This window comes from Chrysemys picta, chromosome 23, assembly GCF_011386835.1.
Source record: "Chrysemys picta bellii isolate R12L10 chromosome 23, ASM1138683v2, whole genome shotgun sequence".
In the NCBI taxonomy this organism is placed as follows: domain Eukaryota; kingdom Metazoa; phylum Chordata; order Testudines; family Emydidae; genus Chrysemys; species Chrysemys picta.
In genome coordinates, this window is record NC_088813.1 from 13,959,522 (window position 1) to 13,987,428 (window position 27,907).

Genomic DNA, 27,907 nt, shown 5'->3' on the forward strand with positions numbered 1-27,907 from the left:
ACATCCTGCCGTTTTTTTGGGGGGGAAAGGCCTGTACCAACGCTGATGGGAAGTGACTGACTAGGTCATTCCAATGCCGGAACTGGGGGGAGGGCGGGCCATACCAATGGCGGCTTTGGGGGGGTGGACCATACCAATGCTGACGGGGGAGTGTGCGCGGGCCATGCCATCGCGCGGCGCGGCGCGGGGGGGTTGTGTGTGCGAGGAGGAGCCGTTTCCCGCGGGGGAGCCGGCGGACGAGGCGGGCTCACTCACGGTCTCTGCGGCTCCAACCGGCCGGGCTCGTTCGTCATTCCCCCTCCGCCGGCAGAGCGGCTGCCGCCGTCGCCGCGCCCCCTCCCTGCCCGGTGTGTGGGAGGCGCCGGGCCCGCTCCGACGGACACAGCCGCGCTCAATGCCCAGGGTGAGGAGCCGGGGTCGGGCCGCGGGGAGGGAGAGGAGGGGGGCGCGCCCAGGTGAGGAGGAGCCGGGGGAGGTGGGGGCTGCCGGGGGGGGCGCCCCGGAGCCTGGGGCATTGGGGGGCTGGTGTGAGGTGTTGGGGGGCTGAGGGTTGGTGAGGCCCCTGGGACCTGAGGCCCTTGGGGTCCTGGTTACCCTCCCGCCTGGGGGGGTGGAAGGAGCCGGAGCCGGGCCCGGGCGGGTAAAGGAAGGGCTCTGGGCAGTTGCTGGTGGGGGTGAGTTGGGGGGGGATGGGCGGGGGGGAGTAGGATGACGTGGGGGGCAGACTGCACAGGTGTGTCAGTGCGTGGGGGGCAGTATGTGCCAGGGGAGGTTGAGGGTTGCACAGCCCACATGGGCCCTGGAGGGAAGGGGAGCCTGGCCCGGGCCCAGTGGAGGCATGGCATGGCATGGCGGGGCGGGGGGGGGCAGATGTGGGGATTGAGGTGCTGCGAGAAGTGGTTTGTGTGTGAGCTATGGGGTGGGTTGCGCCTTGCTGAGCTGTGCTGGTGACTCCTCCTGTGCCTCCTTAGCATGATTAGTCACAAGCTGCTTTTTCTCTCAGGGCATTTTCAGTTGGGGGTGGGAAGAAGGTTGCCTTTTTCAAAAGCTCCCGTGTAAATGGAAAGTGGATTGTGAACCCCCTGGATGAACAGCACAGGTTCTGACTCACAACTGCAGTAGTAGTGTTCAAAAAAACCAAAAAACCCCTCTGTGACTCAAAGGATAGAAATGTTTGACTTCTGTAAGCCCGACTGATGGAAAGAAATGATCCATTTTATAGACTGAGAGCTTGACAAGAGGTAGGAATATAAATATCGGTGAGAATGCTAAGCTGGAATGCATTTCTATGAATGTGCATGTCTTTTAATGAGACGTGGCTCTAGCTGCAAATCTTCTGTGTGCCTCTAACAGAAATAGAGGGTCGACTTCATAATTCTTAATTACCTCTAATTGTAAGTCCTGTGGCACCTTTGAGACTAACAGAAGTACTGGGAGCATAAGCTTTCGTGGGTAAGAACTTCACTTCTTCAGATGCAAGCAGTGAGGTTCTTACCCACGAAAGCTTATGCTCCCAATACTTCTGTTAGTCTCAAAGGTGCCACAGGACCCTCTGTTGCTTTTTACAGATTCAGACTAACACGGCTACCCCTCTGATACTCTAATTGTAAGTGTCAGTTTTCAATTCAGAAAGTGGGAACTTATGTTTTCTGTATCAGAACTGTGAACGTAGTCTGTCTCTCAGTTCTTGCCTCTGTACTTTGCCCTATTGTGGAATGCTGCATTGGTTAACTATTGTGAGGCCTCTGGGAGAGGACTTACTAAAGTACAATTCTGGAGACTCCCTCTTCTAGAGAGAACCCGTATTGTAGACCATTCATATAAAGGCAATTTTTTTTATTGGATTAAAATGAGTCTGTAGATGAGCAGAATGATTCATTAGCTACTATAATACTATTTTAGCATCTGATGGTTTCTGCAAACTTTAGGGGTGGCACTTTTGGATTGCTTTTGAGGGGGAAGTACTGTCAGTTGTAAGCCATGCTAACTAGTGAATTAGCTTTCTTTGTTATGTATAAATGTATTCCCTGTTATAATCAGATTAGTCTGGTACTTTAGTCACTTGTTAAAGAGTTGAAGAAAGTGCAGAATGTCTCCATGTAAATATTACTATTTGAACACTGAAAGTGCAGCACCTTAGGGCTTGGAGATTCAGGGTTAAGGTAAATACCTTTTTAACACATAGGAACATAGGAGTTGCCATGCTTGGTAAGACCAGAGATCTGTGTAGGCAGATATTTCAGACAGGAACCTCATAATAGACAATTTAAAATATTGTAACCATAGAGGAATTTTTTTTCTTATCCCCATCTTAGTAGATGATTTAAGCGTGATTTTTTAATATATAGCCTAATTTTAATCTTTTTTAATATTAAACATCTAAGCCTGTTTTTAAGCATACTAAGCTCTGGTGTCAATATTGTATCTTTTGGCAATGAGCTCCATAGGATAATTGTGCTGGGTGTTTTTTAAAAAAAGTTTCCTTTTATCAGTATTAAATTTGTTACCCCCTCAGTTTCATTGGTATCTCTCTGTGATTTATGAGAGCGTATATCAGTAGGAGTACTGGCTTTTTCACTCTGATCATTGTTTTGTATACTTCTGTCATGTTCTCTTGTTTCCATCATTTCTACTCTAAACACTCATTCTTTTATGTCTCATATACAGAAAGTCTGGCTATGCCTGAAAGCACTGTGTTGCTCATCTCTTTGAATTTTAACAATTGCCTATTAAAAGCTCATTTTATATTTACTTATAAATTTCAGTGGAGATTGAACATGGCTCTTAGTATGTGCGCCCTTGGCCTTTAACTTTCCACTATACGTTATCAATTTTCCAGTAGAGACGTGGTAAACTCATAGGCCTGGTCTATGCTAAAAAGTTAGGTCAACCCAGCTACGTCGCTCAGGGATGTGGAAAATCCACACCCCTGAGCGATGTGGTTAAGCCAATCTAACCTATAGGTGTAGACGGGGGGTGGATTACCTATGCCAACAGGAGATCAGTGTAGATCCTATCAGTGTAGATAGTGTCTATGCTGAAGTGCTACAGCGGTGTTTCAAGTGTAGACAAACTAAAGTGAGATGAATGTGGTACAAGAAATAGTTTTCCTACTCTAACTTTATTTACTGAATAATATCTTTACCCTCTTTTGCTTTAATGCTGTGAAAACACCACTATGTTTGCTTCCAGTTTGATGGGTTAGTATTTCTGATATTTGTCATTTTGAATCTTAAAAATATATATATTTGGCTTGTGTGTTGCCAGGGAAGTTAATTTCCTGGTTTTCCAAAATATGGCACTTAATGCAAAAAAATTTCACACAACTTATTTTGGAATGGGCTGTTAAAACATAACATAAATCTCACTTGTATATAAGGTGACTATGTAAAATGTCATTTAAGGTCATTTTAATTTTTTTCTTTGCAATTTAAACACAGTTCTATATTTTGAACATAAGAGCTTTTAAGCTCATCACGCTTCATTAGGTGGGCCCATTGTTTTTGATTATTTTGAAGTTGTTTTCACTTTTAGGAGCCCAGATGGAGTTGTTTGGGAACTGTACTTAAATAATATTTAAATATGGCTCCTCTCTGAGCTGGTTTTAAACATGAGGATTGTTAAAAACAAAAAATTAAAACACTATTTCCAGTTTCACAGCTGTTTCTGCCTCTCAGCAAACAGAAACTTCTTTGGCATAAAGCACATACCCAGTAGATTATCTTTGGAAATCCAAATGGAGTATCTGCTCATTTCCCGCTGCTGAACTAAGCATAGAGATGTTTTCTCTTTCTTGTGTTAAACAGTGCCTGTGCTGTTGGTTATATTAGTTGTTTGAGCTCTCTCAAATTTGGAAAAGGCAAGTGTTTTCTCCCATCTTCACTGAAGTTTTGATGCAAGATTAGTGCCAGATTGGAAAGAGAGTTGTCTTGTGAAAAACACCTGACTGCTTTTATTTTCTCTTGCTAAATTGACTCTTTAGACTGAATATTTGGTATTTGTCTGTCTTATGAAGCAGAAAATTGAGGTAAACCTGCCTTGTTTTAGGGCAGAGAACAGAATGACTTGGCTCAAGCAAAAGGAAATGAGTGAGTCATCAGCAGAGCTTGTCAGCAAATTGGTAGGGAACTCACAGGGGTGGGTGGTAAGGAACTGTAGAATTTCTTGACTTCTCCCCTCTCCAGGCGCGTGTCATTACGAACAAGCTTCCTTTAGAGATTATGTTTAAGAATTGTTTCCAAGAAACTATAGAACTAGCATTCTGTTCTCCATACAGTTAGACAGCGTATTCTAGAAAAGAATTGTCGTTGAATTGAGTTCTTGAAGCTTCAGTGTTGCACGTTTGTCCATTGTGCTAAACGTGACTAGATTGGAGAAATCTTAGAATCGTGATAAAATCTTTTGCTTACAAAGCACCTTTTGAATCCAGCAGAACCCCCAAGGCACTTCAGAATGTACCTGTATGGTATTAGGGAGACAAGGTAGGTGAGGTAATATATATATATATTTTTTTATTAGATCAACTTCTGTTAGTGAGAGAGACAAGCTTTCAAGCCAGACAGAGCTCTTCTTCCTGGGTCCAACATGGCTACAACTACATTGCATGCAAACTGTGTAGTATTAACATTTCTCACTTCCACCGCACATGAGGTAGAATGTAGCAGCCCTACATGGGAACAGGAAGTGAAGTGTAATGTAGTCAAGTTAAATTACAAAGGAAGTCTAGTTAGGCCACAATATAAATGAGAATTGGAATTTTTCTAGGACACAAGTCTTGTAGCACTCTACCTCCTTCTCCCCCCTCCCCCAAAAACAAAACAAAACAAAACTCCATGTCACTTATTGCAAGTATTTAGGTGTAAAACACAGGAATTAAGATTTTTATGAGAGGGAAGGAAAGAAAGCAAGTTCAGCAGTTCATGACTATTAAGTAATCTCATTAAAAGAATATCAAATGTAGAATTCAACTGAGAACAAAATGAGTTAACATAAACTGGATTGCAAGATGCTGTTCTCACAAATACTGAAGGTATTCTTTTAATATAGACTGCAAATTAGCAGGTTTTGCTTTGCATCCTGTGCACTAGGTTATTTTGAAAGGTGATCCAACTAACCTTTCCCAAAGTATCTGTGTCTTGCAATCCTGGGAAGCTGCAGCTGTTGCAATCTGTTTAACTGCCTTGATGTAGTAAGGGAAACACTTGTAAAGGTAAGTTTTGGAAGGGGTGGTAAGGTGCTCCCTGGTTTATGATTGTTGATACTTGCTTGTCAAGAGGACTGTTTTGCTAATCTTGTGCAGGATAAATACAGAAGTACAAGGATTTTGCACAGAAGGACTTGATTTAGGTATCAATGCATAGTAAAGTAGGTAATCTCTAAGTATAAAATCAAACTTAAATGCCATTGCTAAAGTTCACACATTTAACATTGCCTTCTGTCTGTCAAGTCAGAAATCGTATTTGACTGTTTTTGGTTCATCTGAAAAAATAAGTGACTATGATGTAGCATTTTTTTAAAAAAAACTTTAGAGGCTAATATAGGGGTCTTCTTCCATCTGTTTTTAAGCATAACTCTTGCAAGTTATACAGTATTGTTGTATGTAATTCAGCTAATAAAGATGTCTTTTTAGATCATATCAAGTGCCATGAGGCTATTATAAAGGTGTCTAAATAGTAAAATGAATCATGTCAGTGCAAGTCCTACTCTGGTTTGTAACAGATCAGTCACAGCTCACTGTAGTACTGAGGTGTTGGATGCCTTCTTGCCTCTGTCACATAATACTTAATGAAATTATCCATAAGAAGACAACCTAGTTGCAATGTTTTGGTAGCCATTCACGTTCATCTTCCCTCTTTCTGAAGAACAGAAACTGGGAATCAAAACTACCTCAGAATTGTTCATTTTGTGGCATTCATTGAGGTTGAAGCTTGGTTATATTTTCATTCTGATCAATCATAATGGCCAGTCAGTGCTCCCAGGATTAAGTGCCAGTTGATATCTTGACTGGCAAAGTGAAAGATATTTAAATTTACTGTCTGGATTTAGGGGCTTTTTGATCTGGATAATAGGGTTTTCCTTAACTCCTTAAAAAAAAGGTTATTTCACAGATATAAATTGTTCCCTTACATTATGGTATTTAAGAGTTTGGGGGCAAATGTGCATATAGACAACCAAATAGTCTTTAGATGCTTATTTAACTTGGCATACAGTATAGTTTCTCAAAATATTCATATATTTAACACGTAGCACAATGGGTCTCAAACTTTTTTTACTGGAGACCCCTTTCACATAACAAGCCTCTGAGTGCGACCCCCCCCCTAATAAATTAAACACCCTTTTTAATATATTTAACACCATTATAAATGCTGGAGGCAAGCATGGTTTGGGGTGGAGGTTGACAGCTCGCGACCGCTCATATAATGACTTTGCGACCCCCTGAGGGGTCCTGACCCCCAGTTTGAGAACCCCTGACATAGCATTTCACATCTTTAAATCATTCTTCAGACATTAAATACAAAGCTTTACATCGGGGTAATCAATAGATGGCCCATGGTCCAAATCTGGACCGCCAGAGGCTTTTCAGCGGATCGTGGGGTGTGCCAGAACTTGGGGCTTCAGCACCATGGGAGTGTGTGTGGGGGTGCTTCAGACTGGCATGCCTCCCACAGGGCTGAAGCCCTAATTCCTGTTGGGGCTGAAGTCCCAAGTTCTGGTGCACTTCCCATGGGGCTGGAGTCCTGGCGCACCGGGACTTAGGGCTTCAGCCCCACTGCAGGCACCCAGGGACTCCGGGTGTTGTTTGACAAAAATTATCGGTTTGAGTTTTTATGATTTTCTCTGGAGTCTGGACCTTGACTATACCTTGAACAAGAAATTTGAACCTTGACACACACAAAATTGACTTACCCCTGCTTTCCATCTTCAAATCATTCTTCAGATACCCCATGGGAGTATTACAGGATTATTAGCCCCATTTTACAGATGATGAATTGAGATAACAAAAATAAGGCCTGGTCTATGCTTAAAAGTTAGGTTGACATAGTTACAGTGCTCAGGTGTGAAAAATCCATCTGTGTAGACACATCTAGGTTGACGGAAGAATTCTTCTGTCAGCCTAGCTACTGCTGCTTGGAGAGGTGGATTACGTACTGCAACGGGCAAACTCCTTCCGTCGCTGTGGGAAGCATCTATGCCAGGGGTCTCAAACACACGGCCCATGGGCCTTGTGCGACCTGCGGGGTGATTTTCTGCGGCCCACGAGCCCCTCGCAGCCCCCCGCCCTCCCAGTGTTTACCAGAGCAGCGGCTGGACGAGCACCGGGAGCAGGGCAGGCTGCCTGCCGCCCTGCCCTGCCCAGCTCCGGGAAGAGGCTGGAACGTGGGGAAGGGGGGGCGGAGGGGTTGTGTGTGGCTGTTACTTTAGGCAGAGCCCCCAGCAGCTCCCATTGGCCGGGAACGGGGATCCGCGGCCAATGGGAGCTGCTGGAGGCAGTGCCTCAAGCAACAGAAACACACAGCCCCTCTGCCCCCCCTTCCCCATGTTTCATCCTCTTGCGGGGGCTGCGCAGACAGGCACGCACCGGGCCAGATCCTGCCCCCCAAACCCTTCCTGCAGCCGAACCCCCTGCCCTGAACCCCCTGCCGCACCCCTCACCCTTCCTGCATCCCAACCCACTGCCCTGAGCCCCATGCCGCACCCCTCCTGTGCCCCGATCCCCTGCCGTACCCTGCACCCCTCCTGTGCCCCGACCCCCTGCCGTACCCTGCATCCCTCCTGCGCCCCGACCCCCTGCCCTGAGCCCCTGGCCGCACCCCAACCCCCTGCCATACCCCGCACCCCTCCTGCACCCCGACCCCCTGCCTCACCCCGCATGCCTCCTGTACCCTGACCCCCTGCCCTGAGCCCCCTGCCGCACCCTGCACCCCGACCCCCTGCCCTGAACCCCCACCACACCCCACACTCCTCTTGCACCCCAATCCCCTTCCCTGAGCCCCCTGCTGCACCCTGACCCCTTGCTGTATCCCTCACCCCTCCTGCACCCCACACCCCAACTCCCTGCCCTGAGCCCCCATCACACCCCTCCTGCACCCTCTGGGCAGAGTTGGGGTGGAGATTTTGGGGAAGGAGTTGGAATGGGGGCAGGGCAGGGGCAGGGCCTCATGGAAGGGGTGGAGTGGGGGCGGGGGGGGGAAGGTGTCAGTGATGCGGCCCTCGGGCCAATGTACTAGTCCTCAGGTGGCCCTCGTGGTCATTTGAGGTTGAGACCCCTGGTCTGTGCTATGGTGCTATAGCAGCATAGCTACAGCACTGTGCCTCTGCTGCTGAAGCGCCTGTAGTATAGACATGGTATAAATGACTTGCTGGAGGCCACCCAGTGAGCTGTTGTAGAGCCAATTCTAGGACTCTGAGTTTCTGACTCTCCGTCCCACCCCTAATTCACTAGAACATATTGTCTCCTTTGTGTACTGTAATAAAGACATCCAACTTTGTGGATGTTTTTCTTATCCTGGGAAAAGAAACTTGGGTAGAGTGTAACTCTTTGATTTGCTGTTGAATGGGAGAAGTATAACCTCAGTGACCAACTCCCAGTATAGTTGAATAGAGTTGGAGGAGGCTCCTTCCTTTCATAGCAATCATTTGCTTGAAGAATGTCAGAACAGGTAATTTTAGAACAATAAAAGAAAATGTTCTCTCCACCAGAGATTGTTGTACTTCCATAGTGCTGTCAGGATGTTAGGGACTCTCCTCTCATGTGTTATTGCATGATCACTAAACTGCTGAACTGTCCCATCTATTTAAACAGCTTTATCAGGTCCTCAAGAGTAAGAAAGTTAACTTTATAATTTTCCTTTTTGATATAACTATTCTTTCTTCAGGCCACTGTCTAAAAAGTGTCAGTTGACTCAGTATATGCTTTAAATGGAAAACACTGTTTCTGCCTGAAAGAGGACCACATTGCTCTTACTCAAGAGTTTACAGGTGCTGAACACATGCATATGCCATTACTTTAGTAATTTTTTTTTTTACTAAGTACATCAGAGCTGTAGCAGACTGTAAGACATCACAACTAATCTGTTTGCTTTGAATTCTTGAAATGTGTACAAGATAAAGTTGTGACTAGTTCTCATGAATTGACAGGTGCAAGGACTCAACTGTGATGTATTAGCTGGAACTCTTCCTTCTGGGGAGAGGGCTTATAATGTAATCCTGTAATTATTAAACTGATAAATATTCCAAGGTTCATTCTAGAAATCTGAATTTCAGTCACTTAGAATAAAAACTGTTAGGGTTGGGTAAGGTGACTAAAAGTATCCCTGTTCTTGCCTCTGGCATCCTAATTAAAAATGTATTTTTTTTTTTTTTGGCTTTGAAAGCAACTCTTTAAGGAAATAATTGCTGTTCTGCAGTTGATTTTTGACTTGGTGTCAGAGAAAAGGTAATTGATTGTGTGAGCCATTTTGATGTTTTAGTTCAAGGCTAGTGACTATAAAATGTCAGTTTTGCATTTCTTATATTTTCTGCCATTGGTTAAGGCTACGTCTTTAAAAAAGAAGTTGCTGTCACATATTTCTGTAGCTTTAAGTGCTCTTATTTTTATGTATCTTTTTTCCCCTTTAGCTTAAGGGTCTATTTTATCTGAAATTATTCATAGTGGATAAGACCATGCTGGTGAGGTTTGCCTTGCTCCCACTGGGTAAAGCTGAATTCCTTGTCTAAGGGTGAAAACTTGGTGCTCGTTACTCCTTTGTACAAAGATTGGTTATGGAAGTTTATTATTCAGAACTTCTTTTCTGTCATTTTTACATGAGGAATATGTTACTGACTGACTTTTTGTGTGCTAGACAACTTGGCAAAATCTTGGACTGTCATGGTGATATCAGAGGAAGCCCAAAACCTGAGTAGTAACTGTCCCAGCTCAGATTTCTGCCTACAGTCATCACACTCCTCCAAAGATCTTGATGCTTCCTTTCCTGGAGGATTTTAACAACCTGACTTTTCTCTGCTTAAAAACAAGCAGGAAAAAAGACACTGTAGTGCTAAACAGAGCAGTAAAAGGCACACTTCCTGTTTTGCTTAGCATTTCACCCTTAAGTATGCCCATCTAGTTTGCTTCCAGCAGTGGGGTGGGTCTGTGTCTATATACTTCATGGCAGAATTAAACTTGTTACATCTTATTGATGTAGTATACAGGGCCGGCTCCAGCATTTCTGCCGCCCCAAGCGCAAAAAAAAAAAAAAAAAAAAGCCGCAATCGCGACCGGCGGCGGCAATTGGGGGGGGGGGTGGGGGGCCACGATCGGCGGCGGCAGTTCGGTGGCAGGTCCTTTGCTCCTAGAGGGAGTGAGGGACCTTCTGCCCCCGAATTGCCGCACATGCCGCCCCTCTCCCTTGGCCGCCCCAAGCACCTGCTTGTTAAGCTGGTGCCTGGAGCTGGCCCTGGTAGTATAAAACATCTTTCATGTGACTTATATGTGGCAGGAGTGGATGGTACATCCCTCGTTACTGCAAACTTGGATAAGATTGGCAGTGACTAAAAGTTCTTACCGTTAAATGTTTGGTTGCCTTTGAAATGAGCTTGTGGTTTCAGACTAGTTCCTACTGGATTATGTCCCCTCCCCAGCCTGGTCTGGCTCCTCACCCCTCTGCATTTCAGTCAGATCTATGCTAGAAACTTTTGCTGGTTTAGTCATGTTGGTTACAGGTGTGAGTTTTTAACAACATTTCTGTATTGACAAAAGCCCTAATGAGGATGGAGACTATACTGGCACAAAAGTGCTTTTGCCGGTATCTTATTTTGCCATGGAAACTAACAGCTCTGCCAACAAAACCACTCTTTCTGATGCCTGGCACCATAGTAGTTCTGGCTGGGAGGAGCAGCAATTGCAGGGAAGTCTGCTCAGCCCTTGCAGCCATGGACTGGAGCATGCTCAGTGCAGACAGTCTTCAGTGAATTTAGGTGCCAAACTCTAAAGTCTCTGCTGAGTGTGTATGAACTGAGAATTTTCATAGTCTTATAACTTGGCCTAATTTTGGCAAATTTTCATGGGGATGGCAAAAAGCATCTTCGTTACGAGAAGGCAACCTCCTTGCCAAATGTCAAGACCCTGCTCCAAAGTATGAGGTGCAAAAGCTTCTCAGCAAAATGGCTATACAGTTTTTCTAACATGAACAAAACATTTTCCCCTAATCTTTCTCAGTAATGACTGAATTATTTTATCTGAAACTTCCCTCGCGCCCCCCCCTCCCAAAAAAAAGTTATAAGCAACTGAAAGCAGGGTCTTAGAAGTATTGAGCAATCTTAATGGTGGCATTACCAGTTCAGCCTATAATAATTCCATACTCTTACTCCATTGTTTTAGGACTGGTCCACACTGAAAACTTACGTTGCCATAGCTATGTCTCTCAGGGGTGTGAAAAATCCACACCCCTAAGAGATGTAGTTAAGCCGGCTAACACCCGGTGTAGACAGTGCAGGGTCAAAGGAAGAAATCTTCTGTCTACCTAGATACCGCCTCTCACTGAGGTAGATTAACTTCAGTGATGGGAGAACCCCTCCTGTCGCTGTAGTGATTGTCTATACTGAAGCACTCAGGGTGGATTTGATTTAAATCACTAGTCAGGAAGACTCAATTTAATCATGGTTTTCTACATAAAAGTGCATTCTTGTTGGTTGTTATAACCTTAATACATATTTTTCACAACTCAGAGATAGATGTAGGTTTCATTTTTAGAAGGTACATGCTATACATTTTTAAACAGTGATTTATTTTGAAAACTTTGCAGATTAGTTTTACAGCTATATCAGAAAATGAATGATTGTTTGGTTATTTCATGTACCAAAGGTAATTGAAGCAGATAGTTCACCTCTCAATGACTTTATAAATATCTCCAATTCAACAGGTTAATCATTAGTATTTGGAGGAGTTTCTTGCTATGCTGTATTAAGAGACAGACCGACATTTAAATTGTTTTATTTAACTAAAACACCAACTTTAAGTATTCTGGATTTTTTTCTTCAACAGCAAACATATAATATTTTAACAAAACAAGCATATGTCCCTCGCTTCACATTTTTTCTCCAGACTTCTTCTCCTTGTCCAGATCTGTTCCGCCCCCAACAATCTTCTATTCATTGAACTTTTTGAAACTTGTGCACTTTTAGAGAGGTGAGGGATTGATTCTGTGTACACAAATTTGCAAAGGGACAATAGGATTGAGGTCTGTTATTTCTCACCTCTATATATTATTTATTTATTTAAAAACATTTTTGCTGTTAACAAGCATGTTACCTCTGGAAACACAAATCCACAGTTTGAGAACTGCAAAACTAAGCATCTCTGATGGTATCTTCTAGACTGAGCCCTGAGTCCCATTGGGTAGATAGAAAGATTAACCTAAATAATATATACAGAAGCCTGTGGTACCCCATAAAAATGGGTCCCTAATCCATGAACTATTCAACTCATTTACAAAACTTTTCTTAAACATTACATGAATATATTGTCTCATATGATAATTAGAATTTATAACCCCTATTCCACAATGAGATATCTTTGACCTATAATGTATCTTAAATAAAACTATCTTTAGGTTTTTTTCCTCAAAAAGCATTTTATCAAAAAAATCCAAATTAAATAAAAAAAATCCATTTTTTTTTTTAAATCATTGATTTTTATCCACCCTGGAAGTGCTACAATGGCGCAGTTGCAGTGCTGCAGCTGTGCTGCTGTAGCAGTTTAAGTGTAGACGTAGCCTTAGCTGATGAATGTCCTAACTTTGGTAAAATCAGCATTGATCCAAAGTAGAATTCGAATTTTGCTGTATTCCATGATGTTGTGTGTTCTAAACACTGCTTTACAAAATGTTAGCAGTGAGTTGTTCTGCTTCTTTTTCGTGCTATTCATATTTGCTTGAGGGAAGTGATGATCTGATTAGTGAAACTCTGTTATCTAGCCATTTTGAAACTGAACTTACATAAATAGCGTATGAAAGGTAGGCTGATTTACAGATTAAGAACATAAGAATGACCATACTAGGTCAGATCTCTGGTCCATGTAGCCTAGTATTCTGTCTCCCAACAGAGGCCAGTGCCAGATGCTTCAGTGGGAACGAACAGAACAAGGAAATTATTTAATGATCCATCCTCTGTCATCCAGTCCCAGCTTCATGCAGTCAGAGGTTTAGGGACACCTAAAGAATGGGGTTGCATCCTGGACCCTCTTGGCTAGTAGCCATTGATGGATCTATCCTCCATGAACTTATCTAGTTCCATACAGATTGTTTGGCTGTGGAGAACGCCTGCTGCTTTCTATTGCAGATGTTTAATTATGAGTGTATGATGATGCTATTTCATCTTTAGTTCTGGTATTTTTGATTAACTGAGATTTTGTAGAATATTTGTCATCCATCATGCTAAAAGAGAGAACATAATACAGGACTGCTTCTTGCTGCTACAATAAAAGATGTTCAGTGTACATCAAAGTATTTTCAGAAGCAGGCTTGTTTGTTTAACGCTTAATGCTTTAATTATGTTGAGGTTTCTGGGTGCATTGTATTCAATAGCACTGTACAATCAGAAGCAACAATCCCTTTTAAATATGACATTTTTCTTCTTCTTAGGTTTTCTGTTGGAATATACGTCACACATTTATGGCGATTCTGAGCATCAGGGCAGATTTCTGCCAGGCCCAGCACAGCACCCTGGCTGACAAGTGAGCGTGTCCTACGTACCATAATTACTTTGCCTTGAAGACTCCAGATTCAGCGGTCACCCTCAAATATATGGGATATCTTCTGCATATTGGAAGCATATTCCTTTTACTGACTCAAGCAAAACTAAGCATCAAGAAAACAAAGTGGAGAGAAGATCTGTCCTTATTTTTTTTGCCTCACCAGTGCCTAAATGTAGTACAGGCTGCCTAGTCTTGCATGTAGTCAGAATTTTTGGAGTCTGAAGGATACCACCTGCAGTTATTGAGGCCTAAATTGAATTCAAGTGGATTCTAAAGCAAACCTGGTTTTCTTGAAGTGAAAAATCTTAAAGAACAAACAAGTCAATAAAGATAGTTCTGATCGAGCCCAGGCATTTTAGTGGTCTTTTTAATGTTTTCTGCTGTGAAACGTTTCAAGGGTTATTGATTTTTTTTTTTTTTTTTTTTTTTTTTTTGCCCCCACATATATTTTTTTGTTTGCCATTATGAACCGTCCAGCCCCAGTGGAGATTACTTATGAGAGTATGCGTTTCCTGATCACTCACAACCCAACCAATGCAACCCTCAACAAGTTCACAGAGGTAAGGTAGCCACATACAGTAGTATGTTTTTTTTTTTTTCTCCCCCATTCCTTGTGTTTTGAAATTTCTAAAGCGGCACAAGAGACACATCTCCCAGATCCACCATGGGTGATGCCATCAGAAATACCCTTTATACTTAGTTAAAGCATTTTTTTTTTAAATCAGGTACTTTATTTCATTAAACTGTTTTTAAAGTTCTCCTGACTGTAAGAAGGAAGCCTTTGGTGATTTTCTTTCTTCAAAGTCCTACATCTTTTGACTGAGAGAGGCTGGATGGGACTCCTTTTGGAGCCCATAAAGCTCACTCCTCTTAGGCTCAGTCTACAATCAAAAGTTAGGTTGACCCAGCTACATGGATCAGATGGTGTGAAAAAATCCATGGCCTGACCAACACAGTTAAGCCACCCTAACTTCTCGTGTAGACGGCACTAGGTTGGCAGAAGAATTCTTCCGTTGACCGAACCACTGCCTCTCGGGGAGGTCGATTACCTGTGCTAATGGGAAAACTCCTTCCATTCGCGTAGATAGTGTCTATGCAGAAATACTATAATGGCGCAGCAGCTGTGCCGCTGTGGCATTTCAGGTGTAGACAAGCTGTATTACTCTGCCATCCCCATAACTTGCCAGGTGACTTAGCATGTTGTCTTTACCTTTGTTGTCTGATGTAACAAAATGTACTAGCCCCAGAGAGCCATGGCTCATCCTCTGGCTTTTGAATAAGGATCTCTCGTGGTTGATTAATCTCTTTGGCCTTTTGACTAAGATCATGTGTAATATATATAGAGGTCAGACTTTTTAATTTAAAAAAAAAAAAAAAAAAAGTGATTCTCAAACTCCCCTTCTAATCCCAGAATAGTTAACTATTTCTGGTAATGGAATCAGTAATGACATTTTTAAACTACGTCTTTAGACTAAACTGAGATGAATGGAGTCACTTCCTCAGTACATTGGGTCACATCCAAATTACTGTAATTGAAACCATAAGGGCTTAAACACTTTTTAAAACTGAAGCTTAAATTTTGCAGTAATAGATGGCATCACCAGAGAAGTACTGGTACAGCATTCCACTGGATCTCATCTTGTTACAAACAATGGCATATCTTCTTATAAGCCCTTTAGGGAGACTAGATCATGCCCTTGCAGGGGGAAGATTTGATCTAATAGATCTCTTCCATTCTGGTAAGATCTTGTGATCTGACACTGAGCTTTCATATCAACATGATTCCACCTTTCAGGAAGATGTTCTTTTTGTCAGCAGTCAGCTCAGATACTAATGATTAATTTGGACTGAAACCCTGATTTTTTTCCCCATTGATGGGATGTTTTCATTTTATTGTTATGGATTATATTTCTAATACCTTGTCCAGGGGCCTAGAGCCTGGGCTGGACAGTGCATATGGGGTATTAAAGTGTAAAAATACAATTTTGAAGAGCCATTCCTGGTACAGGCACAGGAGGAAATGCTGCTTGCTGTTTGATCTTTCAAAATGAACTGGGGCAGCTTTAGTTTGATCTGATTATTTATCTAGCACGAAGTGCTACTTCTAGTGCGTTACAAGGAAGCTAGAATATGGTTCTGCGTGTGTTCTGTTCCTCTCTGTTTCAAAATGTCTCAGCATTGCCTGAGGCAGACAGATCCATGCTTCTATTTCAAGAGAAAAAGAATCTGCATGCAGGGTATAAGTAGTTATTTTAATTTTGCTGTTACAAATGCATGCCTATAAGGCAGTTTTCCCAAACTGACCTCCCACCCTCGGTGAGACTGACACAGAGGTATTTCCTATTCCTCTTCTCCCCCCGGCCTTTTAACCCTCATCGTAATGTCCATCAAGACCACATCCTTCCATCTTAGAACTGGATGAGACTCTTGGAGCTATCCTTGCTCCTCAGTTATCTAGTCTCCTCCATGGAACTGTAGAGCAATGTACACTGTCATTGATTCAGCATAACATGTTTATTTGGCTTTGTTAAAGTTGAGAAAATGCTCTAATTCCCCCTTCTGGGTGTATGCTTCATGTGTTTGCTTTCCTTCTTGTTCTTAAAGGAGCTTAAGAAGTATGGAGTGACAACCTTGGTGCGAGTTTGTGATGCCACGTATGATAAAGCTCCTGTTGAAAAAGAAGGAATCCAAGTTCTAGTGAGTTTCTTTTAAATTTTTTTTAAAATTCTCTTTTAAAAATCTTTTTGAACTGAAAAATGATTAAGTGTGAATCAGATGTTCCAGCACTGTTTCGCATTCATGCTTCTGCCTGATAATGACCCAGGACTGTGTGACTACTATAACAATTGAGAGTTCACTTTGATATGCTTGTTCAGTAAACTGCTTGTAACGTTGTGAAATACATCTGAGATATTGTAACTGTGCTGTTTATGGTTAGATTTGCGCAATGAAATCTGGTATTGCTTGGTATCTCAAGATTGATTTTTCGTTAGCTGCTTGAGGGCATTAGGGATGAAGGCAGATGTTAACTTTTGAGGTAATGCATAGTATATCAGATGTGACTTTTCAATATAATAAAAAGGCTGACGTGACTCATCAGTCTCTCCACTGGGATCCCAGAAGCTGCACCTTGCTTAACAGTTAGTTGTAGGTAGTCAGTCTTCTATTGCCTCTCATTTTTGTGGCTAGAGACCATGGGCAATTTGGAGGAAAATCCACACAACTCTGCAGAACTTGTATTTGTGGGCTATGTTCTGTTCTGCTTGATCCTACTCTTAAACTTATATATGACTTAAAAAGAAAAGGCTCAGAGTTATTTAGAAATGGGTACTGTCACACTCTGATTTCAGCACTAGGTTGTGGGGCGCCTCCTACCTCGCTGCAGCATTGTTTCTCTGCTGGATGATTCTCCCTGCTCCAGCACAACCATTAGCCATAGTGTTTCCAGAGCAAAATGAATGAATTCTAGCAGTCAGTTTGCTCTGCTGGGAAAGCAAACTGCCCAGGACAGCACAGGTTCATGAGCAATCCTGTTTCTACCAGGTGCAGTTTCTTTCCTTCTACCGCCACATTTCTGTTGAAATGCATATGTATAGCTGTCATAAAATTCCATAGGTGTGTGACAGTGTTTTGGTCAAAATGACTTGTTTACAGGTGAGGTGCATACACCATGCTGACTGGAAAATGGGCCGATGTCAATTGTGGTGCAGAAGAGCCAATTTACTTCTGCAGTGATGACCAAATATCCATTTAGGAACTTGTATTGTACTCAGCACCATGATATTTGAGTGCCTCACAAATTCTAAGTTATAGACACAGGATCCTGTATGTTTGCCACACTTGTCCTTGATAACTAGCCTTCTCTCTGCATTCAGTATGTAACTGCTCCTAGTATACTCTTGTTGCAGGAGAGCAAAACAGCAGAGGAAAGAAGTCCTCTAGACATCAGACAAGGATAACAGAAAACAGGAGGTGACAGAGAAGTTGTGCTGCTAATGTCATAATTGAGCCAGATGATTCCAGCCATGATAGTATCTTCATTACTTAATACATCACAGTGGTGTTTTGGCATTTAAGAGTGGCTCTGAATATTCAACAGCATGACCCACAACCACTTGTCCCTCTTGAAATCAGTTCTGTCAAAACAGGCTGCTGTCACCATTCAGAAATGGTGTTATATTACCAGCTGGCTGAGAAAATGACATGCCACTATTTAAAGCTAACATTTGTTTACAAAAATAATGAAGATTAAAACCACAGCCTGACAGAGATTAGCATCTGTTATTTAAAACTGTTGAGGTCAAAAGCCTTAGGAAACTCCTGAAACAGAGCATTTTAGCAAATCTTGAGTTCTCGCCATGATATAAGGTAATATACTAGTAAGAGAAACAAAGATGGTGGAATGTGGCAGCTAGTGAGCCTGATTTGACAGGTGGTATAGTGAGAAAGCAGGGAACTGGAGAATTAGATGTAGCCTGTTTGAACTATACGTGTTGGTAAACAAGTGTATGCAATAAAGAGATTAAACTAGGGAAATAGGAGGCTGGAATGGATACTAGTATCTTTGGGATTAATGGACCAGAGGACCAGAGGATAGCTAATGTGATGCCAATCTTTAAAAAAGGCTCCAGAGGCAATTGCAGACCAGTAAGTCTAACTTCAATACCAGGCAAGTTTATTGAAACTATAGTAAAGAACAGAATTATCAGACACTTAGACGAACACGATGGTTGGGGAAGAAGTCTGCATGGTTTTTGTAAAGGGAAATCACACCTGACCAATCTACTAGAATTCTTTGAAGGGGTCAACAAGCATGTGCACAAGGATGATCCAGTGGACATAGTGTACATAGATTTTCAGAAAGCCTTTGACAAGGTCCCTCACCAAAGGCTCCTAAGCAAAGTAAGTTGTCATGGGATAAGTAAGTAAGTTGTCAAAGTCAAAGTAAGTTGTCCTGGATCAGTAGCTGGTTAAAAGATAGGAAACAAAGGGTAGGAATGAATGATCAGTTTTCAGAATGGAGAGAGGTAAATAGTGGTATCCCCCAAGGGTCTGTACTGGGACCAGTACTGTTCAACATAGTCATAAATGATCTGGAAAAAGAGGGTAAACAGTGAGGTGGCAAAACTTGCAGATGATACAAAACTATTCAAGATAGTTAAGTCCAAAGCAGACTGCAAAGAGTTACAAAGGGATCTCGCAAACCTGGGTGACTGGGCAAGAAAATGGCAGATGAAATTCAATGTTGATAAATGCAAAGTACTGCACATTAGAAAACATAATCCCAACTATACGTATAAAATGATGGGGCCTAAATTAGCTGTTACCACTCAAGAAAGAGATCTTGGAGTAATGGTGGATAGTTCTCTGAAAACATCCACTCAATGTGCAGCGGTGGTCAAAAAAGCTAACCAAATGTTGGGAAGCCTTAGGAAAGGGATAGATAAGATAGAAATTATCATATTACCTCTCTATAAATCCATGGTATGCTCACATCTTGAATACTGCGTGCAGATCAGTTTGCCCCATCTCAAAAAAGATATATTGGCATTGGTAAAGGTACAGAAAAGGGCAACAAAAATGAGGCATCTGGAACGGCTTTCATATGACTTGGACTTTTCAGCTTAGAAAAGAGATTAAGGGGGATATGATAGAGGTCTGTAAAATCATGACTGGTGTAAAGAAAGCGAATAAAGGAGTGTTATTTACTCTTCGTAACACAAGAACTAGGGGTCACCAAATGAAATTAATAGCTAGCAGGTTTAAAACAAACAAAAGGAAGTATTTCTTCACACACTGCACAGTCAACCTGTGGAACTCTTTGCCAGACGGTGGTGTGAAGGCCAAGACTAGAACAGGGTTAAATAAAGAACTAGGTAAGTTCATGGAGGATAGGTCCATCAGTGGCTATTAGCCAGGATTGGTAGGGATGCAAAACCATGCTCTGAAGTGTACCTAGTCTCAGTTTTCCAAAAGCTACTCTAAACAGAAAGCATAGATTCCAAAAGTGAATAATGATCTAGTGAAAAAGGTTTGGAAATCATCTCTCTCATAGAATTCTTACTTATAGCCATGTTCATATTATGCAGTACGATTCAGACAGTTCTTTACTTTCTTGACAATCTTTCATAAGGAGGGGAAAAAATCACAGATGCTGCTCAGTTATTCACTTTTCCATTTATTTTTAAGCACTATATTTTGCATCTGAGTAAGAGGAATGTGTTTGTAATTGTGGCTAATACCTAGGGTAGGTATAAATGCCTCTTCCTAATCAGATGCCATGCGTTGCAGTTGGACAAACTGATCCATTGTAATAATTGTGCAGCAATCTTTTCAGACTCTTCTATGCAGAATATACAGTACAAACAGTATTTTGCAGCGGTGTACTTTTAGGCAAAAGTCTACATAGTTCTCTTCCTCCTCCTTTAAGTATTAAATTGAATTACAATTTGTTCAGATTTGTTTAATTACAAAATTTCAGTGATATTTCAAAGACAGTTTAGTTTTTCCACAAAGTCCATTCTACAACGGAGTCGTTAGTCAGCAATTTCCATTAGACCATTAGTGAATTAGCTTTTAATTTAAAATGTTTAAGGACATTTTAATGTTGTTGAGTATTGCATTATGGTATAATCGAATCCATATCTGGAATCCTAGGGAATTACATGTTTAATAGCGACAGTGTAGAATTTGGATGTTGACTGAATAAAAGCCTGTGCCGCCCCCTGCTCCTCTCCCACTAGCCCTACTCCTGATTGTGGATTGCGTTCTCTATCCATGTGTAATCCCTGCACACAAATTATAGCTAATCTTTTCTTCCCCCGAAGGACTGGCCATTTGATGATGGAGCGCCTCCCCCAAATCAAATAGTTGATGACTGGCTAAACCTGTTGAAAACCAAATTTCGTGAAGAGCCTGGCTGCTGTGTTGCTGTGCATTGTGTTGCAGGATTGGGAAGGTAAGTGTTGTGCTGTTTTGGTTTTGTAAGGGATTCACTTTAGCACGTACATAAACTAGTTGAAGATTTTGTTCTGGAAGATAGCTGCATTTATTCAGTTACAACCCCCCCCCCCCCCCCCCAAAAAAAAAAAACAACAACCACCATGTTTAAGTAACATCAACAATTTCACACCATCACAATCAAAGAAGCTTACTACAATTTTAAAATGGTAGGTGACATGGCAACTGTATCTCAAAGCTCTTGTTTCATCTTGGATTGTTTGTTCACAGTAGTTGATCTGACAGATCATAATGGTGCCAGAAGAATTAGAGAATCTATTCAGTGAAAAATGCATTGCATCTTTCTGCTAAAAATCTCTTGTGCTTTTTGACAAACCTAATGTATATATGCAGTATAAACCAAATACACTGTAGCTTAGGCCCAGAGCAAACAAGGTTCTGAATGCCTTCTATTCCATTGACTTCAGTGGGAGTTTGAGATTCTATAAGCACCTTAAATGGTTGGATTCTTTTTTGTTGCCTTCCAAATATTCAAAGCCATTGAATAATGTTACCAAATATTGGCATGCAAAATGTCACTTAAAAAGAAAAAAGCTATCTTTTATCTATTAATGCACGAAAGTCCCAAACTAGTTTTTAAACTCTGACAGTTTTGAGGTTGAGACGTTCGAAAGCAGACCAGAGCATTTTTTTTCACTTATAAGCACCTGAAAAGAGAGGTTCACATTCCTGCAGCAGTGTGAATGCTGGAATAATACATTGATACATAGCAGGTTAAATAGCCTTTTTGGTGGTTAGGGGACCCAGTGAATTGTAATTTAATCCATCAGCCTTAAACTGGCTTTCCTCAAATTGGTAAATCAGGATATTGGTTCTGTCTCTTTTTAAATCCCTTAATTCTTGGCTGTATCGCCTACCCCCAATATACAATTCATACATCTATTTCCACAGGGGCTACAGATTTCATATTCATTTTAAGATTAGGACAGGTATTGTTTGAGATTGTAGTGTTGTTTTGTTACTGAAAGCTAAGCAAATTGTCATGTGTGTCCCATTTCCCTCTCTATTTTCCTACCTCCCATTACTCCACTCCCCGCACAGATAACATCACCTTCCCTTCCAGCCTGGGAAGGGAGTGCCCCAAGATTATTTCTGATTTGTGGATTTCTATAGCATCTAATTACTAGGACAGCTGACAAGATTATTAATGACCTCTTCCAAAATGTAAAAGCTCTAGTTTAATATGTAAAATAAACTTGTGGAAGGTGGTTTTGGACAGATTGGACTGTCATTTAAAATTAGTCTTTTGAATCATTTAATCAGATTTCATAAGGTAATCAGGGTCAGGCTAGTTCAGTACTTGCATGAGGGAACTCGGAGATGCAGCAGAATATAACAAATTCAATGGGTGTAACTCCTGTGTTAGTACTGGCTACCATCCCAGCATAATTCTAGGGACACTGTTCTGTAGGAGTTTCCATTTTTTGATAAAGACCCAAAACCAAGTTCCATTGTGCCTGAGGCCCCCCTGGTACTTCCTGGTGGAGTATTCAATCCAGGTGTCTTCCTGGCTATAATCCAATTTTAGCAATCATATATTGTCTCCTAAATTTCCTCCTTTGTTTTCAACCTAATATGCTATTCACCACCTCTTCTAAACTGGTGTACATTAGTGCTATGTGCTATTTAAAAGTTGATGTGTTTCACCCAAGGTGGCTGGATTTTAGTGGTGGGTAAAGAGAGATCTCTCTCGCATATTATTTCTTTGTGGGTCCGAAATGCAATTTCCTCCTTCTCCCGGAAGGAGTCACCATGATTGCAACTAAAAAGAAAATTAATGTAAACAAATAAGTTCTGTAAACAAATCGTTACTTGTCCTACATGCTGGGAACGAAGAGATAAATACTGGAGATGCTTTTGTGATGGGGGTGGAAGCCATATAAATCCTTAACTGGGTACAAAGAAAACACAGAAAGGTGGGATAAAGAAAAATCAAGAAGATTCATGTAAGTCGGGTTGGCTGGTCTTAACTTGGTTCTTAAATCCATTTCTTCCCCCAGGGCAGAGGTGAAATGCTGCTAAAGCAGGGAAAAACCAGAGTCATGCAAAAACCTGGCAATTAACATGATTTGCTACTCCGTTCTTTGTCTTGTTTCTATGAGGATTTTTGGGGGAGGGGGAGCAGGGTGGAAGATGACCACATATTGTAGCTCAATTAAATGATTTAAAACCCTCCTGTTTCTTGCCCAGCATTAAGTCAAAGTGTGCTGACAGTTTGACATCTACTGTTATTACAGACACGAGTTTTTAGATTTATTCATTCAGAATGACCTTTCTGGTTTTCCTCTTGGGTTTCCTTTTTTATAGAAAGAAAAGGAAGAACGTCTCAAGTTTGGCTTAGGCCCTGGGAAGCACTACATTTATGCTGCTGGGGAATCAAACTTCAAATGTTGTCTATTCTACTACTTATATTTTTAAAGTGCATTTAGTGCTTGTGGGGTTTCAGATTGACGGCAGTGAAAACTGAAGTTGTGTTTATCCAGGTACTGCACAGCAGTGACATTGCAAGCTGCCCTGCCAGAGTTGCTCAGTTTTGTTCCTGATTAACTGTAAGGTCAAGTAGTTCAGTTTACAACCTCTGTTCAATCCTTGACCTCTCCTCTGCCGCCAAGGTGCCAGTTCAAATTGTGTGCTAGTGGTAATGTGAACAACTGAGCACTAGGAAGTGGACTCAGAGCATCATCTCCCTTCACATAGCACCCCTGAACCAGCCATCCACATATGCTCCCTACTCAGCTGAGCTGGTTTCAGAATAGCGACCTGCAGGCGAAAATCTTATTCCATTGTCCCTCAAGTCCCACATATAACCTAGCAAAGGGAATAAGGATCAATGTTGTCATTTCAAAAACAGGGCATCTCTTTAGTCTGTATGGGATTAAAGTTGTGTTGTAACAAGAAGTTAAATGTACCAAAGATGAACCTCAAATGTATTTATGGCCAGCAGAGTACAAAATGGTTTTATAGTAAAAAAGTAAAGAATAAAAATCCATTATTACTATTTCATGGCAGACACTGAAGAAGCTATTGATTTTGGTGCTGGAAGCAGAACTGTCTGCTGAAGAGGATTTTACATTAGATGCTGCAGGCAAATGGCTTGCTGTAGGAAAAATATTTAAAGACAGGATACTTAAGCAGTTTGTTTATAGACTAATATGATCTATTTTGAGGGGTTCAGGACATTGGTTCTCTAGACTGTTAAAATAAATACTGATTTCTCTTCGTAGGGCCCCTGTCCTAGTTGCACTGGCTCTCATTGAATGTGGAATGAAGTATGAGGATGCAGTTCAGTTCATAAGGCAGTAAGTAAAAGTAGCTTGCTCTCCAGCACGCTTCCCCTCTCCTATGTCTGTCTATGCAATTTATCTTTGTGTTTTAAGAGCAATGTAGAATTAAGGCACTGGTTTGTGACGCAGTGCATTTGGAGTGAAAGTAAAATGCTAACAAAAGAACTTACAGAATCAGTTAATAAAATTCCTGCTTGAAGTGGACATTGACAAATTACTAAAGAACCAAAAACAAATGTAGCTTGGCCAGGTACCATAGCAGCATGATGTTCTATGATCATGCTGCTTGGCCCAAGAGCTAATCTACAGCAGGAGCCCAAAGATCAGGAATCCTGATGGTGTCATGTGTGGAAGGGGCATAGTCTACTCAGGAACTGGTGGCAGCCATCCAACATGGAAAACAGCAAAAGTGGTGCTTGAATGAGAGAGAGCATAAAGTTCTGGGGGTTTTGTAATAGCACCAGATCTTTAAATGAAGCCCACCAGGTAGGAAGATACTATACAGCCATGTGCCAAAAACCTGTTTCGTGTTGCTATTGGAGCTCCAAGGAGCTTCAGCTGCCTCCCTAACCTATCTCACTGTCGAGAGGACTTCCTTGGTCCTCCTAAATTTTTTTTCTTGATTTTCCTCTCACTACTCTAGCTTTACCTCTTTCTTATTAAGTTAAATTATCCTCTTTGTTAACTCCCTTCAAATATTTGTATTTGGTTGTCATGTCTTCACTTAGCTAATACTACACATGTAGACATCATGTTAATCTTCAAGGGGAGGGTGGAGTGCCCCTTATGTCATTCAGCAACCACTTCTGCTTGTAGGAGAGGCAGTGGACTCCAGGGAAACTAAATCTCCCAACCCAAAGGCATGCTGTAGTTTGCTCAGTAAGATGAGGGATGGAAGCGTTTTATAATCCATAGATTTGACAAATTCAACTCTACAGATCCCCAGTTTCATGTCCCAGTTGAGATCTCCTTTCCTGGAGGAGGCAGTGGATAATGAAGCGAGCCAGATGGCAGTTCTGTGGGGCTGGAAAAACCTTGCAGTGCGGCGAGCGGCTATCTACTTTGAAATATACACAATGACTGAAGCCGTACTTTTGCAATTGATATAATGCCTTCATTCTGTTTATTTTAGGAAAAGGAGGGGAGCTTTCAATTCCAAACAGCTGCTTTACCTTGAGAAATACCGACCTAAGATGCGATTACGCTTCAAAGATACCAATGGTCACTGCTGTGTTCAGTAAAAGAAACCTTAAACGAAGGCTGAAGTTATCATGGCTGTTTTCTGGACTCTTGTCACCTGGAAATGTGAATCTGGAATCAAACTACGTCATCAAATTAGTGGTGGAGTCAGTGCTCCTCAGCCTCTGTCCTAATGGTGGTGATGATTTAAACAAAATAATAAAATTAAAAAAAGAAACATTTCAGTGAAGGATTGTTTTCTCCTCAAGGTGCAGTTTGAATATCTGCCAGGAGAAAATCAGTTTCTGAACCTTCTGTATTTTTAACTTTTTTTAAAAAAATAAAATAAAGTGAAGTTTATGTCTAAGGAAAACCAGCAGAGCATTGGGTTTTGCAGAAACCATTTTATTGGTTCGGGGACAGTGCTTCATAGTTAGGTCCTGGCATGTGGAATTTCCTTTGAGACTTCTTCTTTTTTTTTTTAATTATTATTATTATTTTTAATTAGTTCCCCCCCCCCCCCTTCCTTGCTGGGAGCTGGCAGACAGAAATAAGGAGGAGCCTTTGTTGCTGTAGGTGAGCAGTCTGACAGCCTTAAGTCCAACTGGGCACTCTTCTAGAAATATAGTGGTGGTTGTGTTGTGTGTCTATGTGGTATTTAGACTTTGCAAATGACAGGATGTTTTTGGTAGTTTTCTTTAACTGAAGACTCTCTCTAATACACTTGGTGAACCTGCTAATGGCCTTTTCTAATTGGTGGAGGTAGTATTTTTACAAATATGCTCTGTGTGCATGTGGGCACGTGTGTGTGTGTGCGCGCGCTTGACTAAATCGTACTTCTCCAAAAAACTTGGCTGAGAAGTTAACTTTCTGCTAGTTGGGTAGAAAAATTATATCTTGGTGGAGGAAGATTCAGACATCCATAATCCAGAAGTGTCCTAGTCAACTAAAGGAGATTCCAGGCAGGGAGTTCTTAAACTCCTTTGTCCTAAGAAACAAAAAGGCTGTTGTGGTCATTGTCCAGGTTATCTCTGCCTCTTTGAACATAAACCAGGACTTGAAGGGTCTCATTGGTACTGCATGTGAGGCTCAGGTAGTACATATGCAGTTTGGTCTCTGAATAAATGCCTGATTATGGGTATTTTCCCAGACTGGTCCTCATGTACAGTTCAGTTTAACCACTGATTGCCTTGTTCTTTTTTTCTTTACCAGGCTCTTTGTGAGAGAGAATCACTGGTTACACACCAACAATGCCTAATGTGCACACGCTGTCAGCAGGCCGTAACTTACGGGGTGGGGAAAATGCTGATTTTGGGGGTAGGGGCTGGAATGTATTGTTTGTGGACCAGTGCAGTATTTTCTTTGCAGAGTCATTGCTGGGTTCAGTGCACTAATCCAGACTAGTCATTTGCACTGCCTCTGAGAGGTAGTTTCAGTAAAACTGGTTTTACCAAATTAATTGTAATGCCAGCTTAGTGTTCTGCCACATTAGTGATCGTGTGTGCTTTCAACTCAACATTGTGTTTGTAATATTGGTCAGCCGCTGAGGACTTGGAACGCAGGTTTAGGATCGTCTTGTCCTGTGGTCTCTTGCTGTGCAGCACCAAAGGCTTTCATTGTCTGTCCCAGCAGCAGTGCCAGCAAGTGCAGACTGGTACCCCCTCCTTAGTAATACCTCAGATGCTGGTTATGTGAACTGCCTCTATAGGATATTTTCCTATTCCAAAGTTTTGTTTTAATTTGTAACCTAACAAAACTGCATCAACACTTTCAGAAAACATATAATGGATTTTAAAATTCTGTTTCTAGAAGTGTGTTTAAGTTCAAACAAAAAATGATGGTACTACTCAAACCTTCCCACTTAAGGACATGCCAAAAGATCCCTTTTTAGGTTCAAGGCTATAAAACACTGCACCCCCCCAAAGCTCAGATACTGTACCTTGACTCGAGCTGTATTAATGTAGTAACAAACTCCTTCCTGCCTTAAAATGTGTAATGTGCTCAATTTTTGTGTGTGTGTTGTAGATAAAGGGGGCGCACAAGTGTGCATGATGCTAATTCCTACATGTTAGGAAAATAATTGGTAATGTTTGATTCTGCGCAGGGGTACATAAGGCTGGAAGCATCTAATATTGGCCCTTCCCCCCCCCCCTCCCCCCCGAACAACAAACCAACATTTTAATTATTCTCAGAATTGGATTTTTGTTTCTGCGAAATTAAAATCTTTGATTTTGAACTGAATAAAGTATTGATAGCTGATGTCAGTTTGACAAATGAGAGAGATGTTGGACTGGAGGGGAAAAAGGGTTGTAGCCAGATTGAAAACCAAAGCCCAGACCCTTTAAAAGAACAATAAAAAAACCCTATTTACATGCTCTGTGTATAACTGCATTCCTCCTAGTTTTACTTCGATTTATAACAATAGACTATATTAGCTTGTACTATGACCCTGCAACCTTAACTGAATTGAGAAAACAGGATAAAGTCACATGGGTGCACAGACTGCGTATACAGTGTAGACATGGAGCGTGAGGGGCTCGATTTGTGACCGGGGCCCAACAGGCACAATAGCTGGTTCAGCACTTGGACATAGTGCAATAAAGTTCTTACTGTAAATGGCTCTTACCTCTGGTTCTCAATGAATTTACTCATTGCATAGATGTTAAATTCTGTGTTTTACCCTGGTTCCTAA

The 27,907-nt window shown here is 41.6% G+C and overlaps 1 protein-coding gene across 3 annotated transcripts; it reads left to right on the plus strand.

Moving 5' to 3' along the window:
• PTP4A2 (protein tyrosine phosphatase 4A2) lies at positions 1–27,587 on the plus strand. Of its 3 annotated transcripts, none has more exons than XM_065577126.1 (6): positions 1–403; positions 13,620–14,292; positions 16,337–16,429; positions 20,560–20,690; positions 23,977–24,051; positions 25,169–27,587. In XM_065577126.1, exons 2-6 carry the CDS (start codon positions 14,197–14,199, stop codon positions 25,275–25,277), a joined length of 504 nt encoding a protein of 167 aa, XP_065433198.1. In that variant the 5' UTR covers positions 1–403; positions 13,620–14,196; the 3' UTR covers positions 25,278–27,587. The 3 variants fall into 3 exon arrangements, with proteins under 3 accessions (XP_065433198.1, XP_065433200.1, XP_065433199.1); XM_065577128.1 differs by having other exon boundaries at positions 320–455; XM_065577127.1 differs by lacking the exon at positions 1–403 and adding an exon at positions 910–1,241.
• Positions 27,588–27,907: the final 320 nt, after the last annotated feature.